Source organism: Sycon ciliatum, chromosome 13, assembly GCF_964019385.1.
Source record: "Sycon ciliatum chromosome 13, ocSycCili1.1, whole genome shotgun sequence".
In the NCBI taxonomy this organism is placed as follows: domain Eukaryota; kingdom Metazoa; phylum Porifera; class Calcarea; order Leucosolenida; family Sycettidae; genus Sycon; species Sycon ciliatum.
The window spans coordinates 11,517,983-11,536,170 of record NC_088655.1 but is presented as its reverse complement, the minus strand read 5'-3'; the positions used below and the strand labels follow the sequence as shown (position 1 = coordinate 11,536,170).

General features: G+C 48.0%; 1 protein-coding gene across 1 annotated transcript; it reads left to right on the top strand.

The window, feature by feature from the left end:
• The first annotated feature begins 204 nt into the window (after positions 1-204).
• Positions 205-1,212, top strand: LOC135829184 (uncharacterized). Its single transcript, XM_065341587.1, has one exon. It carries the CDS (start codon positions 205-207, stop codon positions 1,210-1,212), a length of 1,008 nt encoding a protein of 335 aa, XP_065197659.1.
• The last annotated feature ends 16,976 nt before the right edge of the window (positions 1,213-18,188 follow it).

The following is an 18,188-nucleotide window of genomic DNA, read 5'->3' as shown; positions in this document are numbered from 1 at the left end:
ATCAAAGTCGGTGTGTGGTATGTTGTATGCCTATGTATTACCGAACGTCCAACTCTCAACATTCTGAAACTGCAAGAAGGTGAAACACAGATTTTGGATTGTTGCCCAAAGCTACAGAAAGCATCGTTGGGGACAATCCCCGCAGCACTTGGTGTATTGGTAGACTCCGGTGTGTATTTTGGAAACATATTGGACACAGCTAATATGCCTGGTCTTGCGTCTAACGCCATGATCAAACCATTTAAAGGTGCGGTGTACAGCCAAGTTTGGATTAACAGAAACGCTGTCGATTTGCGAACGGCCGTGTGTGGATCTATCCCGGAGGAGTGGAGGAAACAGTTTTCCAAGATCCGTCTAGACCAACCCATCCAGGTAAACAGAAAGTCACGAAACACCAACCTCACCGATGAGACATTCCAAAGCTTTCCGGTCATTGGCGGAGTCAGCGGCAACCATGTTCGAGAAATCGAAGATATGCTGAGTTCTGTCGCTGTTACAATGCCCAAAAGAGGAATCATCATTTATGACATAGGTATGTCCAATGCCAAGAAGATATTCTTGCAGTCACATTGCAACGTAGCAGTGAATAGGATTCGAATGGATCTCTTTGGTGATCTGGTGACACACATTCGGGACTATCAATGGAAAGCACTGTTGGTCTACTCTGCCTTCCTGAAGTTCGACGGCGTACTCTTTTCGGATGCATCCATCCGATATAAGCATTCGCTGGATGAACTGCCGCTTGTCCGCAACGGCGTTGGATACATTGGAATGGAAGTGAGGGACTATTCTCCAGCTGGTGCATTCACACATGACGGAATGCTGGAAGCTTTTGGTGTTAGCCGGGAGTCAGTGGCAACGTCACCAACGGTGATTGGAGGATCCCATATCTGGTTTAAGCAGGGAGGTGATGTGGCTTCCACAGTGCTGACACACTTGGTGGCCTGTTCGATGAGGAAGGCGTGTATCGCACCGGAAGGAGCCACGCTTCCTAACTGCAACAAGACCGAAAGGCTGTCAGGTCGCTATATCGGCTGTCATCGCTTCGATCAAAGTGCCATAAGCGTCGTCACTGAGAAGGCATTTCCCAAGGGTCTCTCAAATGAACAATGTCTTATCGAAGCACTAAATTTCATTCATGTCAGGCGGAGGGGAACTGGCATGTATCCTCCTTGCATTCGCAATAGTTCCTTGAGTCCAGAGTTGGTTTGATCGTGACATATCCTTTTCTCCACGTAGAATAGACGGTCATATCCATTCTTCGTATTTATTTCACTCCATAGTACAATCGGTGTATCAACACTGGCGAGTGAGCACTGTGGAGTGATATCGCAATGTGGTACATGTTAATACCCCTCCGTTTTGCTCCCCTTTCCTTTTTCACCCCTCTTGTGAATTTCTAAATATTAGGTTAATTAAGAATCTTTAAATATCAGTTGCATTTTTCGACTGCCCAGAACTTGCAGTTTACAATAATAAAATGATTGCTTTAAAAAAATGTTATAAAAGAGAGGACCATAAGTTTACAAGTTATCTACTTTGTTCAACACTAACGATTATAATCAGGATAATGGTGAGTCAAAATTTGCAACAATTAGCACAAAACTGACTGAGGTGATGCTGTGATACTGACGTTGAACGACCTGATGCTTAGCAGCATCACGTCTGGAAAGAATCTTCCGACTACACCTGTTCTACATATTTTAGGTCCATTATACCCCCCCCCCCTACTCCGATCATTTGTTGGATCTTGACACATTCGAGTTCCTGAATTATTTAATGTATCGATTTCATTGTATTGTATTACTTTTCAGACATCAATCCTGAGTGGCGTAAGCGAAAGTGGCACCCCAGCCATCTACGCGGACATGCTTTTAATAATAATAACAACAATATGTCTTGCAGATATACATGTAGCCTTGGAGCTGATGAAAATGATTCAAATGAACTACATTCGATTTAGAAGTGGTATACCCAAGAGGACGCCACTTGAGAGTGCGCAAGGCGCCTCTCTTTAAAAAGTAAAGTTCGCACATCCGCAACCGGCTGTGCGTTGAGAAACACACTTTTGTAGGAAGTTTCGTGCCAGGCCACCAGTATGCCGGTGATGCCAGGGCGGCAGACGCAGCGCCTAATAGGCGATTCAGACTACGGCCAAAATCACGTCTGAACTTGAATTTCCATGGTGATGCAGCCGTGTTTCAAAAATTTATGTACGATCGCTGATCAAATACGCCTGAGTCGTAGAAACGTGGTCACAGTAGGCTGTAGTCTGAATAGCCTATAACGCAGTAACGGCAAGGATGAGGTGGTAACTCTCACAACCAATGCCCGACAAGGGGCGAACCTCGAAGGGTAGCTGCATCCATTATAATGTTTACCCTTACTCCCAGTGAGTCCGTACCCAGTAATAAGGCCGCGACCACAATACGTGAAAATCACAGTACAAATGTTCGTGCATAATTCAGTACAAGTCGGTACGCAAGCACACTGCACTTTTCGGTCTGCATACCGGTACATGTTGTAGATGAGTTTTCTCCCATCAGTTCACCAAATAGACTAGAATGTGAGCAGTGAAAACGTGCCATATTTCTGTGCACACAGCTGCCAGAGAGCCGTAAGACTGTGCTAGAGGTAATCTGCGGCCATCCCGTGCAATGCTTTAGTGCTCTCTGCCAGTTTGATGCTAAATTAGTCATGTTCTGTTGATTCAATATTCTCACCACTACTAGATTGTCAATCATTACAAGTGCCCATTCTTTCACAACTTAGTACTTCTAACGTACTAGGGGCGAGGCGTCCTGCAGCTTCATAACTCAAAGAGACGGGATAGGCACACGTGTATGCTCTTTCCCTGGACAACACCGAAAGTCACAACTCAGTTCACACTACAGTCTCATTTTCTTTAGTGTTTCTGCTATTCACAACAAAATTCACGGTTCGCGGGAGACTCGGCTAGAGACCAAGTTTTTCGCATCCGTAGGAACGCCACCACCCTTCAAGGATCAATGCGCAAATTCAAATAGGGTTTCAAATGTGCTAATGCTGCTTAGAAAATTAATAATCATAGTAACATCATTAATTTTAAGGTTAGTGCATGATGCCTTGAATAGCATATTAAAAGGTGTTGCCATCAAGTCTTGGATAATGGAGATGTTATCGGCCATCATGAGGTCCCTCAGGAACGGAGAGACAAATCACTTTCAACATAAATTAAATGATCCTGACGTAACTGGCAACGGGGGGATTATTAGATGAGAGCGATAATAGAGCTGTGTATAGCCTAGTTATCATTGTCGAGGCAGCTTTCCATGATTGGGTGTCTCATGCGAGCGGACATGAAAACTTCAGCGCTTAAAATTGATCATCTCGTTTCGATATCACTACATGTATTTCTAAAGTATAACTGAGCATGAAAAATGAACAATCAGACTAGGTCTTTCCTTTTGTGATGCGTGGTTGGTTTGGCATGCATAGAGAAACTGAATTGAAGACAATTACAGTATCTAGATATTCAAGATGAACCCAAGTCAGTGCGTAGACAAATCGGATGATATTCAGTTACCCTGCGTCTAATGTCAACCAAATAATGGGCCGGTATAATGCACCGCTCATTCGATTGGCCGTTGGGAAATATCTTCTCCGTGATGACGCTCAAGGCACTTTGATCAAAGCGATGACAGCCGATATAGCGACCTGGCAGCCTTTCCGTCTTGTTGCAGGTACCAAGTGTGGCGCCTTCTGGTGCGATACACGCTGTTGTCATGGAGCAAGCTAGCCAGTGCTTCAGCACTGTGGAAGCCACATCACCGCCCTGCTTAAACCAGATACTCGATCCCCCGATCACCGCAGGCGACCTTACCACTGACTCCCGGCGAACACCAAACGCTTCCAGCATACCGTCATGTGTGGATGAGCCAGACGGAGACCAGCTACGTACTTCCATTCCAATGAATCCAACGCCGTTGCGGACAAGCTGCAGATGGTCCAGGGAATCCTTAAATCGAATGGATGCATCAGCCCAGATAGCGCCATCGAATTCCAGAAAGGTGGAGTATATCAAAAGGGCTTTCCACCGATAATCATGAAGGTTGGCCACCATATCAGCAAATAGGTCTCTTCGAATACCTCGAACTGTTACATTGCAATGTGACTGCAAGAAGAACTTGGATTTATTGCTGATTCCCATGTCGAAGAGGATGATTCCTCGTTCGGGCATTTTAGCAACGACTGAACTCAGCATGTCCACAATTTCTCCAGCATGGTCGTCGCTGAGTCCTGAAACGACCGGAAAGCTTTGGAATGTCACATCGCTAAGGGTTGTGTTTCGTGATTTATTGTTGATCTTGATCGATTGGTCGAGACGTATCTTGGAGAGCTGTGTCCTCCACTCTTCTGCAATATATCCACGCACGGCCTTTCGCAAATCAACAGGCTTTCTGTTTATCCGAACTCGCTGGAACACCTCGCCTTCAAAGGGGCTGATCGTGGCATTTGGTTCGAGACCAGGCATATTAGCTGTGTCCAGTACGTTTCCAAAATACATACCGGAGTCTACCAATACACCATGTGCTGTGGGGAATGTCCCCAAAGATGCTTTCTGTAGCTTTGGGCAACGATCCAAAACCTGTGTTTCACCTTCCTGCAGTTTCAGAATGTGGAGAGCTGGATGTTCGATAATACATAGGCATACAACATACCACACACCGACTTTGATGATCGTGTCGGAATCTACTGTATATTGCATGAGATTCCTATCGTGTAACACACCAAGCTGTAGATGTAATGAAACTTGGCTGCCATTCAGAAACACACTAACGTACTGCTCCTGGTCCGAATGAAAGATTCCACGCAGCAACTGAGCATGAAGAAGAGGTGCAGTTCCGGTGAGGCGAGCAGCTCTGAATGCAAACGTCACTTGTCTGATGAATAGCTGGTGAAAGGGCTTTCCATGTCGGTACCATTGTCCAGATGCTTGCACTGTTTGGCTTTCAACCAAACTGAGACGAGGTGATTCGTTGCCAGCCGCTTTACTTCTTGACCTGAGCTCCACTCCTCCATTGCTTTGTCCCGGCGGGTGTGCGGTGAGCATGAACTTCCATCTGCGTCTGAGCTCCATATCACGACGGCTTACATTCCACGGCAGGACCGCGTACAAATATATCACGATAAGAACAGCGATCAAGCCCACCAGAATCGGTTGAAGCCTGCTACGTGTCTGCATGACCTTTGCCGACATAAACAGCGTTGAAGACTAGTTGCTCTGAGAAAGAAGTCTCGCCCAGGAAGACGAGCGCAGAAACAGCATTAGCAGCGATGAACGATGCTGCACAGTCTAGAGCAAGATTCCGGTACCAGTGACACAAAACTTATTAATCGCACTGGTTGTGCGAAACATCTGCATTCCACGAATGCGTGTCTGTATGGGTGCCAGGAATGTGCATGGGGAAGAATACATTTTGTTGTGCGATGTCTATGGGGCAGTTTCAGGAGAGTATTATTCGCGGAATCTGCCACCACTATGCCTCTACGCCTGAGTGGCGAATGCAGACCTCGCCAGCGAGTCGGGGGAGATAATTTTTGTGCCAAGGACCGCCCTATGACGTTTGAGATCAAAATCAAGTGGTTAGTTATTACGTTTCAAAGTCACGTGACTCAAAGTTACGCGAAGCGCAGAACTCATCACTTTTGTTTTGACAAGACTCAAGAGCTGTCCTCTTGTTAGGTGTTCGGTGAAGACAATAGGATTCCGAGCGATTGTCGAGTAACTCAAGAGGCTCCACTTACTGTGATTGATTATGGCTACAACATCTAGTAGACGACGCGACGCAGCTCGATTCTGTGTGGAGTCCCTGATGCGAAGGCGCTTGAATCGGATGACGAGAATTTTTACGGATTCAGCGCTGGCAGCCGCGAGTCGTCCGCGAGCGATTCCGACACCGATGCTGACAGCGACGGCGATGATATGCCACCCAGAAGAAGACAGTAGAAGAAGTCACAGCAAGCTCGAATGCTGCTAGTAGTGAGGTTTTGCATTCCGAATTTCGGTTCGGCGTTCTTCGGTCATTTGTCGAACATCAAAATGTCGAATTTTCGCTCCAACGTTTGTTTTGCAAGTCGACAATGATGTGTTTTCATTTCGTGAGCCCCAGCATCAGCAACGTCCTGTCCCGTGCTCCCTTTCTTGCTGATTCCAACGAACTTTGATCGCCCAAAGAGTCGAGGGCCAAACCTGCCTCCTCAGTCGCCTCAGAAAAACCAACTCCATGGCCAAGTCAAATTTTATGCGTATCGCCATAGTCTTTTCAGCCACACAGATGCAAGCTAGATGACGGTGAGGACACTCCAGGCGATAGAGAGTAGACAGGCAGTGGAGAGGAGCATTCAGAAGTAGCTGGCGATTCTGATGCGCCCAAGACGCCTGCGAAGCGATGCCGCGCCGAGATAAGAAACCTCTTTGAATAAATCACGCGCTAGCGCTCTTCTACAAGAAAATTCATCCGAAAAATATTTTCGGCAAAGTGAGCTTTTTCCGAACAAACATGCCGAATCTTCGTGTGCATTTTCGACCTCGCTCCCGCGTGCCGAATCTTTTTGCCGAATTTCGGAATGCAAAACCTCACTAGTGTTGTGTCGAAAACGCCAAGCCTCGACAGCTCGGAAATTTCAAACGCGGAGAGTGACACGGACTACTCGGAATCGGATGACAAACCAGATGCCCCCGCACCCTACTGCAGTCCGTTGATTCATCCAAAGCCACAGGCCATGATGAATTGCCAGGTATTGTTCTGAAGAAGTTCGCAGCAGAATTAGCTCCGTCTCTGTGCATGATATTCAACGCTTTGCTCTCGACGGGCAGAGTTCCGCGCCAGTTCAAGCTTGCTAATGTATTTCCTTTGTTCAAGGGTGGTAGCCTTGATCCTATCGGCCTACCTCTCTCCTGCCTATTATATCTCGTCTACTGGAGAAACTAGTGAAAGCCCAACTCATGGCATACATAATGGAAAACGATCTCCTCCCTGCTTCGCAGTTTGCATACAGGAGGCGACACAGCACTGAGGACGCCCTTGTCCTTGCGGTAAACCGCTGGTTAATAGCCAAGTATGAGCGGAAAGAAACAGGCGTAGCATTTGTCGACATGTCCAAAGCGTTCGACTCTGTAAAGCACAAATTGCTGGTGGAAGAGCTCTCCAACATGAGTGTGACAGGCACTGCGAATTCCTGGCTTGCTAGTTACCTCAGCCACCGGTACCAGCGTGTAGTTGTTGGCGGCAGTATGTCAAGCTACACACAGTGCAGTCGAGGCGTGCCACAGGGCTCCGTTCTCGGCCCACTGCTCTTTACCCTGTATATTCGCGACATCCACAATTACATTCCACGTCCCGTCGTTCATCAAGAGTTTGAGGCCGATATCGTTCTCGAGGCCTCTGGGAGTCGAGCAGTGGTGTGCACCTCTCTAAGCACCGCCGTCACCAATCTGTCAACTTGGCTTGAGGACCGTGACCTTAAGCTGAACCAGAGGAAGACGCAGGTCTTGCATATAACACCTCGCGGTGGGCAGCAGAATGCAGAACTGCTCCAGATCCGTTGCGACGGGAAACTGCTAACAATTGTGTCACAGGCTCGCTACCTTGGTGTTATTGTTGATAATGAGCTCTCCTGGGATGGCCACGTCGACCAAACCATTCGCCAAGTTCGACGCTCCATTGGTGCGCTATGGCGCTCACGTCAAAGCTTGACAGTCTCCTCGAAGAAGCTATTTTATCATGCAATGATCATGTCCAGACTAACATACGCGCCCAATGCAATCTACCCGTCTCTGATGGCCAGAAACATGGACGCCCTCACTCGAATGACGAAAGCTGCAATCCGCCGTGGACTTCCACTGCAGGGCTCTTCGAGAGACTCTGTCTTCCTACCCTCGAGGACGCCCTGGCAGCGAAAATCCTAATATTCGTTCGCCGCTGCATTCATGGCCGTTCAAGTGTCCTGTTTAGGAATTACTACACCAGAACACAGTGATTGCACCCGTGGAGCTGACCAAAACCTATTGCAGGTACCCTTCTGGCCCGGTCCTTCTGGTCGAGGTACGATCCAGTTCATTGGTGCCATTCTCTGGAACAAGACACCGCCCAGGATGCGCTGTGAACCTTGTCACGCCCATTTCTGTGCTCTCTCGAAAGCGTCCAAGTATTCAAAATAGGTAATTTTTTTATCTGGTCACCAATGGTCAATCCTTCGGTCAGTTACGTTTTCGGTTTTCAACAGGGTTCTTTTTCCCGCAGATCTATCTGTAACCTATTCAGTTACCTTCGGTGACTTCTTTCACTTGTGATTTTTTCTCCTCCCCTCCCCATTACTATTATTATTAAAATTAATGTGTCATATCGCTCGCATGTATAAAAGAAGGCGCCATCGCCTGTTTGTGTTGCGACTTTAAATAAAACTCAACAACAACAACAAATCTCTAAACTGCGAGAATCGAAAAAGTGCTTCAAGCAGTTTGTTCTGGGCGTACTGACTGGAAGCATGCGAAAGTCGATGACTCAGTAGTGGTGATGATGATCGACCTTTCTATTTCCTCTATCATGTACGTGGTAACGAGTTGTGCAAAGACGTGTTCATGGCAGTTCATGCTGTTGCAAGTCATGTAATGAAGCGCCATAAAAAAAGGCAAACAAAGGAGGTAAGCCCAAACCAGACAGAAAAAAGTGGGCGAGCTCAGGCCAGTACTGGGGGATTAAAGCGATGAGAACATCTGATATACCCTTGCTCGACAATGACGCTGCCAATATGATACTTGAACAAACACCTTCCTTCATATATTTTGCATTGGCCGAGGACGTGTCCACACTTGGCTTCATTTCTGGAAGTGGCAGGTGAAGCTACCCACCTAGAAAAATACAATGTAGTGCCAAGCTTGTCGTTACTCCCCTGCCTTCATCAGTCTCAGCGGAGATACAAAAATATTTGTGATTATGTAGACAAAAGAAGAGCCGATTCATGAGCAAAAATAAGGTTTTTAGTGAGTAAAAATATGAGCAGAATCGCAAGATATACCGAGCAGAGCTCGCCGGCCCCTAGTTAACTTAAGGCCCGCTGCCTCTGTGCGAATCAAATGTACATGTATATCGTTCATCAGGCAGTGAGTGTTCAATAGTAAAAAAAAGAAAAAAAAGGTAAGGGATCTGGGCCGCTCTCACTATTCAGTTCGCGCGGGCACTACCTGTGAGGTATTTTAGTTTTAAGAAGCCGAAACGGAAACGCATTCATTATTGTCGTGTCGTTAGAACGTACTAGTCCGCTGGCGATATAGGGCAATCGCTTAGCAGCCATTCTCAGGTTCCACTCGATGCTAGGGTGGCAGATAGCGTAGGTGCGTGACTGGATAGCAGGCCGTGGATTCCGATCCTCATGCATAGCATACAGATTGGCTTGAAAGGAGCCTCCACCAACCACGAACATCCACTGGCCGCTCACCAGCAGCTCAGTATCGACCAGAGTACGCATTCCGGGATTAGCCAACACCTTCTTTTCGTCTGGGCTCGAGTACTGGTCCACTATGTCATCCACAATGCGAATTCTAGTACTGGGGATAGTCCGTTTCAAATCGTCCAGCAGTGATCTCTGCAGGTCTGGCAACGCCCTGCCCAGGCTTTTCGGCAAAGTTCCGGACCGAGCGTCGAAGGCCAAGAGCAGAGATTCAGCCCAGGGATCCACGTGCTTGACAACGGCCAGTAGAGATTGAAAGCAGCGCAGGCAGAACTTGATGAATTCTGGATCGCGAGCGTTTGCGTTTGGATGCTCCCATTCGTACTGCTTCAGAAACTGTTCCGTACGTACGTGGATAACTGTGTAATTGCTTCCCAGGCCGGATGCTGTACGTATGCGATTTGAAATCTGACGGAGTTCCATAGTCGGTTTGAACGAAGTGAGCGATAATGTTGAAGTGGTCGTATCAGGCAAGACGTTGCGAATATGATAGCGATCTGACCCAATCCATGTATGCATCAGCAGGCATTGGCTGTTGTTCACCACGTCCAGATGGGTGACAAGGTCAGCCATGTTCCACTTACGCTCAGCATACCTGGGAACTGCAGCGCAGAGAATGTCATGGAACGGTCCGTGGGCTAGGACGCTGGGTTTGAGGCAGTCCTCCAGCCACGGACAGTTGGCAATAGCATCGGAACGCGTTGTGGCCGATTGCAAGCGTTGGACCAAGAGTGCCTCTCTCTCATGCAGACCGCTCTCGGATCTGCACACAGATGGCTGGTTGATATTGTCGGTGACAAGGTAGAGAATTGTCCAGCGTCCTCGACACACCGTTGTGGCGTGACTGTCACTAACCAGGTACGCATTACTTCCAGCTTTCAGTAAACGCCGGATATCCGTTAGGTCGAAATACGCCGAGAGAGGCATCGGGATTACCTCCGTATTCACCTTACGTCGGTAGTGGCTGACAATGTGAGAGCCACCTCCAAGTGATACGAAGTAACCGCCGTACACATCGGGTAACACCATATGACGATTCAGTCCCATGGAGAGCTTGAGCAGATCAGCCAGTTGCAGCATGCTCCGTGTCAGCTGTTCACTGCTGTAATAGCCGACGGCCAGAATTCGCTCAGCGGCGGTGGCCTGCCTGTCAACATACGTCCTGTCTTGTCGCGGGATCCCAACGTCAACCATTGTCCTGTCTTTTCGCGGGATCCCACCGTCAACCTTCCCATCAATCACGGAAATAAGCGGATCGGTCCGTCTCGACGTGGCCGTTAGCCCAAACCTTGTAGCGTCCATGCGAAGCACATTATTAAGCGCACTTGCATTTCTGGGCAGATGATGGTGAAGCTCCGGGAAGTGGCTCGTCCCGTTTCTTTTCAAGACGATGCCGACACAGGCCAGGTAAAATATGCATATTATCCAAATTAGCCAGCGGATCGTACGAAGCGGAAACCTGCTCTTCAAATTGCGAAACATGGCGAGACCCTGCCACGCCGTCCCCAGCACTTCAAAACGTCGAGATGAAACTGTGTAACAGTGTCACTTCTTCAATAGTATACAGGCCCATTGTGCTAGTGAATCCGTAGAGCTTGAAACGATTCGTTAGTGCACTGGCTCTCTGCATGGTAGGGGGAAAGATAGATATGCCGACTCGGTTTGCAGGGTCGCTGGTGGCAAGTAAGCTAAATATCATATCGGGATGAATCAAAAGAGAACTAAAATGCTTGTGTGTGGTGCTAGAGGTGCGAACACAGCCCACGCCTGGTGACTGTGACGAATGTTGGATTTCCCGTCCTACCAACGACAATAGGATTCCAAATTCTGCAGCTACTAGCCCTCAACGAAGCTTGAAGCTGGTGTCTGAATGGCGGTGTTAACAAGACGTTACCAGTTAGCAAGGCAATCGGCAAGCAAGGGACCTTGCCATGAATCTAGCATGTCATGCATGTTTAATCAATAATGTAGCAAAAATGCAACTCGTGTGATGTCGTTTTGCCACTGTGTGCTGTCAGCTGTTATGATTACTTTATTCATCCGGTTCTAGGTTTATTTTTTGAAGGAATTAGTTGAGATTTCGCGTGATAAACACGCAAAATTACTACTCTGGAGCCACCATAACTGCAGCACTTCTTAGTTATACTGTACATGTATGCAGAAATTACGCAGAAGTTAAACTCGTCTCCACGTTGATTTATTCGAGATCCTGTTGCGGATTCCCCTCCCCCCCCCCCACACATCACATACATGTACATGATTGTATACCTTTCCACTGACACATACACAAAGTCATACTTACACGTAAGTACACGTTCATGCGCATCGCCTACACTGGTGTGTACTTACTACCTACATGTACTCTTGATTGAAGTCATGTACTCGCCGTCCAGTTCTACCTGGGCCTCAGCGGCGGTACCGACCTCTCATGGTGTTGTGGCTATCCCTCAAGCCAGCCATGCCCGAAAAGTAAAATAATTCTACATGTAGGTGAGAAGCTTTCATGGCCAACGCGCATCGCTCTAGAGGTGTCCCTCAACGCAGTGCACTTGGGCAACATGGGCCACTTGTTTAGTCATTAATTGTGTTGCAGAAAAGTGACATACCGTCTGTATGTACGGCAAGCAGCGGAACATATGAATTATTAAAACAAGAATTTGGGGGAATGGGTGTGTCCACCCGAATTCCTTTCAAAGAATTTGGGGGTGATTATTATGTGAGTGACGTTTCGCACTCAGATCGATCCAAATGCTGTGTGTTCAGCATCTGCATTGAGCCCAGCGGTAAATCAACTCTCGCCGGGGCTCACAGATTTCGGTCTGAAGCTGAACTCTTCCAAGACCCAAGGCCAAGTCAGTATGGTTATCAGGTGCTGTAGATATTGTACATGTGATGTATCACCGTTATGCCTGGCGCAGAGAGTGACGAGTGACGGTGAATAACTAACACTTACTTGTAGTACCTTACTACCTCAGCCGCGATAAACCCGATAAACCCTAGCGGCAGATGCAGCGCCTAACGGTGGAGGTGAGTGGGTAAGTCTCACAACCACTGGCACAAGTGCCGAAAACGACCCCATTAGTTTATCGGGTGTTTACTAGTTTATCAGGTGTTAGCGGCCGTCGTGAGTTCCCTTCGGGAACGGACACAATAATTTACTTTTTTTTTTACTTACCTCATCTGCTGCGAAGACTTACCTTCTTAGATATGTACATGTACATGTACATGATGTATTGTATCTATCCATGACTAGCTCTGTAGGCAGCCATAACTAGCCGTACATGTACAGGTATCTGGAGTCCAGTCCCTAGACTGCTACTGCTAGTGCATAAGGTCTCTGCTGCAGTTGCACAGTGGTGGCGTCACGGACGATCACTTACAATCGGTGCAAGACGCATGTGGTCTGTTGGAATCATCTAGTCGAAAGCTAGCCTACGCATCAACATGCTATGATCCCAGTGTGTTAAAGCAGTTGCTAAATCGCCTACCTAGATCATGCTAGCACTGTTATCATTCGCTCTTGTGAAGGCGGCGGGTAGCATGACACATGACGTCGTTCTTGGCTATCGCCATAAGTTGAGCCATTTTGAGCCTGGTGCGTATTCTGCAGCACTTGTGGTTCCCGAATGCAATATTATGTCGAATCGAGGTTTCTTTTATTCTGACTGTTTTGATATTTAAAGAACTATCTTACCAAGCAACAAGACTGGAGTTACAGTCAAACCTGTCTAAGACGACCGCTCAAGGGACCTTCAAAACGTGGTCTCTGTTACCAGGTGGTCTTCTTATCCAGGGTCATTTGACTGGAAATAGCATTTCTTGGTCCTGGTTGCAGTGTTCTTCCAGGACAGGTGGTCGCCTTATCCGAGTGGTCGCCTTATCCGAGTGGTCGCCTTATCCGAGTGGTCGCCTTATCCGAGTGGTCGCCTTATCCGAGTGGTCGCCTTATCCGAGTGGTCGCCTTTACAGGTTTTACTGTATTGTGTTTTGGATTGGTTTGGACGCCTGTCCTGCAGCTGCTGCTTTCAATGTTTACGTCTACTATTAACCTAGCGGAGGGTAGCGTTGTATTGGGCTCTGTACTGCGTCTACCTGCTAGAAACATCATAGCAAATCGGAGGTTCAACTAAGACCCTCGTCACCCAGGAAGAAGAAAGTAGCCAACAACCGGTAATTTGCTCGAGCGAATTATGTTTCAACTATACATGTAGCTTACTTCTCATTGCCAGTTCGAGATGAGCCGCTTTCGCTGCTGAAAGCACCGGCCCATGCTTATGTAGAAAGCGCTTTAGGTCAGCAACTCTCCATAATATACTGCCTAAGCTGGAGTAATCACGTCCTTCACCAGTACAGACAGAGCTTTTCTCTTTCGATTCCACCATACTAGTCCTCACTGTCGAATAAACCACTGAAAAACTGCACAGAGTTCACGTACATGAGCTGCAGTGGTCCATGGTAAGGTACCGGTACATATTATTAAGTAATTTTCATTTTCAGTCATACTGACAACACAGTACTGTACAGTGGAATCCGAGTGGTATCGGCTCGCACAAGATCGCCCGGAATGGCGCAGGCGGGTCCATCAACATCGTCTTCCTCCCCCGGCACCGAAGGACTTTCACTGCGCATGCGCCAGAGCGAAGTTTAGGAGAAGTGGCGATTTGAAGCGTCGAATCAAGTACTGCCCAACTCAGTAGCCTATCAACTCCACTGGAGATGGGGCGTCAAAGGTCAAAGGTACAGTGGTGGGGTGTTAGTGGACATTACAGTGTGACTTGTAGTTCCTTGGTCCTTTTCTTTTCTCTAAGTGTAACCTTGGCTCTCCATCCGAGTCCATTTTGCACACCTGATGAGTCGTACTTATCTATACGGCGAAACGATCGTCGTGTGAAACTGCTGCTTGCTACCACTGCTTTTTGTCCATCTAAGTTGTCATAGTCGAAGTTCAGTGATGTTTTGCTGAGGCGTTCGGTTTTGCATGATTCTTGTTCGCATAGCTTCCCCTTTTATTGATCTTCGCATCTTTGAGCCACGCAAGTTACCCGTATCGTCATCGACCTGCATGAACATCCGCCAACGTCCTTCACAGCTTAGACTTTCAGCTCGTGCTTGTCTTGGTTGCGCTCACCTTCCCCTCCTATGTTATCATATAACTTACTCACTTTTCTTTGAAGCAGAACCTTCCAAGTTGGAAGGCTGTTGGAGTGCGCATCCAAGATGTGCTAGAGCTCTTAGCTCTTTTCTACGATGTTGGTTTGTGATGTCGATAGGGAGTGAGTTGTAGAGGGTGAGGGCATTGTTGATGCGGGAATCTCGGCGCCAGTTTGTGTATCCGATGGAGTAGGTCCTTGTCTGTCGAGGGGCGTGTGGTTGGTGTTGACGTCGTGGTGCAAGATGTGGTTCAACGGTTGCAGGTGTGGTGGGGATGTTTGGTGGTGGATGTCCCATGCTAGTAGAGTCGTGAGTCGTGAGTTAAGGGTGGGAAGCTTTACGTGATGGATAAGGGACCTGTGGCGAACTGGTGCAAAGAGGGGAGTCCGAAGTCAGCACGGTGTTGAATTCTCTCCAGAGTGTCCCGCTGTTGCTGTGTGGTGTTGGAGAGGGCAAGGCTGCCATATTCAAGAACGGGTATGATGTATATCGTAGATCGTGCATATTAATAATAGGCTGGAAGCGTTCATTGTGCCACGTGTCTTGTGGAATTGGTGGAGTTGTTTTTGGCTTTGTTGGAAGTTTCTTTGCCATATCGTCTTGGAGTGTAACGCCAAGGTGCCTATGTCGATCGTGTTCACCAGGAAAGAAGAGGTCCGAGGACAGAGCCCTGGGGTACTTCAGCTGGAATGGATTTCCATGATGACAAAGCGGAGCCAACCTTGACGCGTTGTCGGCGGCGAGTCAGGTATTGTTTTAGTATTTTTATTATATTTAAGGATTTCCCAAAGCCTTTGGGCCTGTCGAGGGGATCTCCTGCAAGAAGAATGAAATCACAACTTTGTGTAGAGGGAGCAGTTAATCGAGGATAGGCTAAGGGAATAGATCGAGGCATACAAATTCGGGTAGCTTGTGAGCCAGGTAAGAGCAATGCCACGGACACCAAGGTCTTCTGGCTCTCACAAATGTAAAATATTATTTACGATTCCGCCTTTTCTCCATCCGATCTACATGTACGTGTAGCCACTGTTTCGTTTGCTGAAATAGGTGGGAACTCCTTTTTGGGGACGACCGCAGTGATTTCATTAACTTGTAACGGTTTCGCTGCGGGACACCAGTTACGTAGCCTTGCGTGGTAGTGGGTACAAAGGCGGATTTAGCTTCTCTCAGTTGTGCAGTGGTCCTATTGCGCTGAGTAACAAACGCGAGCCAGTTCTCGGTGCGGCGAGTTCTGAGATTTTTTTTACTATGTTCACATTCCCAGCTCGAAAAATTTAACCCTTTACCATCCGACCAAATTTCCCCAGCAGAAAGAAAGGCAATGATACTGAGACTAGGACGAACGTGACAACTATTGAGCAGGGGCTGCACCGGGACGCAGCAGTGATGGTGGGGCATTGCTGGCTCTGCCGACCTGAGGTCTCGGCATCACGGCCAAAAACACGCACCAAAAACAAAAGATAGAGCTGTACGAGTCAGCAAAATGAAAAGAAAGGAAGGGTTAACACCAGCGAGTGTGCGGGAGAAACTGTGAGACTATAAACAAATTTGCAAGGGTTGTTACTGAGAGGAGCATCATCATGGCTGATCATGGCGAGTCGGTTGTCTGATCCAGTTGTTGTGCATAGATAGGGATAGAGGAGAGCGACGAGAGCATCATCATAGCGAGTTGACTGCCCAGAGCCAGTTTGTGCTTCGCAAATGGCGATAAACATTAGTTTTGAATGCTTGCATTCCCTTGCTGTGGGGAGGCTGGGACAGAAGAGCGGCGGGGACAGAAGAGCGGCGGGGAGGGAGTTCAAGTCACTAATAATATTACACTGTAGTGTGGGAACGAGCGCTTCAATGCCAGCGGGACAGATGCAAGCAACTGGTGTTGGAGCTGGTGGTCATGGCCAATGACGCTACCATGCTCGCTGCGAGTTCTGGGGCTGGATGAGGGGAGATGGCGCGGTGGTAAAACAGAGATCAGCTGCGGAGGGCCAGGCCGGTAATGCAGCTTGTATAGGCAGGCAAGCGAGGCAACAGTGCGACGGATGGCCAGGCTAGGTAATAGTGCACCTGGACCGATGATTCGCAGAGCACAGCGTTGGATATGATCCAGGCGTTGCTGGAAATGATAGTCAGCTGGAGATCAATGATATGGATCCATTGTCAACGTTAGTTCAGTGCAAGTGTGCTGTGTTGATAAGTTAGTCTGCCAATGCGACCAGAGATCTGACATTGATAACTGCGGAATTTCCTCAGCTGGTCGCAAAAGCTGCATACTCGTAACAAACACGGAAAGGGTAAGCAAGCCGACAATAATCAATAGTCAAGTGCAATAGTCACTTACTTGTAGTTCGCGTTCAAGAGCTCAAATGAGCTAGCATGAAGCGAGTGTAAACTGCTAGAGCGAGAGTCACCGCAGCGACCTCCTCATCTGTAGATCGTCACCGGAAGTATGCACACCGACTAGTAATAGTAGCAGTCGACCACGAATGTACACGAATGTACATAATTGTATACATCCGGCGCTCAAGTGCTTGTGCTGCGACCCTGTGCATGGGTGCGGTGGACCGCTCGTAGTGCGCCACTCAGTGTGTGCAGCAGGGAGTTGTATAAATGTTTATACTACTCCCTGGTGTGGATGTTCGTGCACAATGCAGCGCAACGCAAACTTCCTTTTAATTTAAGAAAATTTAGAAATGCTATGATTTGTAGCTGCATGAAACCCCCTGGTAACAAGGGCCATGAAATAACCCCGGGCCGTTTGTTTTTGGCAATCGCCACTAGCGTACCTTTGACCACTGAACTGCTTCAGAAGGTGGCCCTCCGAAATTTTGAATTCCCAACTTCTCAAAGAGTTGCTTGATTGTGATCCGCTAAAGAGTAGATAGAGGAACGGAATACTAAAGATAGAAATGTTCGGCTGTGGATGATGCCCCTTCCCCGCTTTTGGCCATTAGTGCTGCTTCCGTGTCTAGTTTATGTGGTAGTTGTAACAATTCATAGTTCGGAATGGAATCCGCCTCGCCGAGTCCAAAGTGGACAGCGTCCACAAATACGTCCGGCCATTCAGCGCAGTCTCCTGACAATGAACAGTCAACGAGGTAAGAATCGAAACACGGCTCAGCGGAAGCAGACTGACGATCAGGATGGACCTAGCTGGCCGGATTTCTGGACCGTTGATCTTGCACGCAACCTAACTAGTACTGAAACGGAAAAGATCAGATCTGGCGTGTCAATGAGTCCTTATATTACACCTGCGAGTGAATTAACGGATGTCACTGAACAGGCCGAGAACCAGTCCAGTCGCATACTAGCTGTTGGCTGGTTTAGCAACGAGCAGTTGACCAGGTCAACCATGCAACTGGCCGATTTCCTAGCCATAGCCGTGGCCGCTCGACGGGATGCAGTGCAGCCCGTTGCCCTTGGCAACCATCTCGTTTCCATGGCAGCCTCAGGTAATATACCGGCTAAGTTTCGAAGAGGGCTGAAGCCAAACGTGCTGTCGTCATACTTTGATCTGAAAAACATCAAGAGAGAAATGCTCCTGCAAGGTG

What these genes read in the sequence shown, in the direction of transcription:
- LOC135829184 (XM_065341587.1), top strand. Translation starts at nt 205, where the DNA reads ATGCCTGGTCTTGCGTCTAACGCCATGATCAAACCATTTAAAGGTGCG.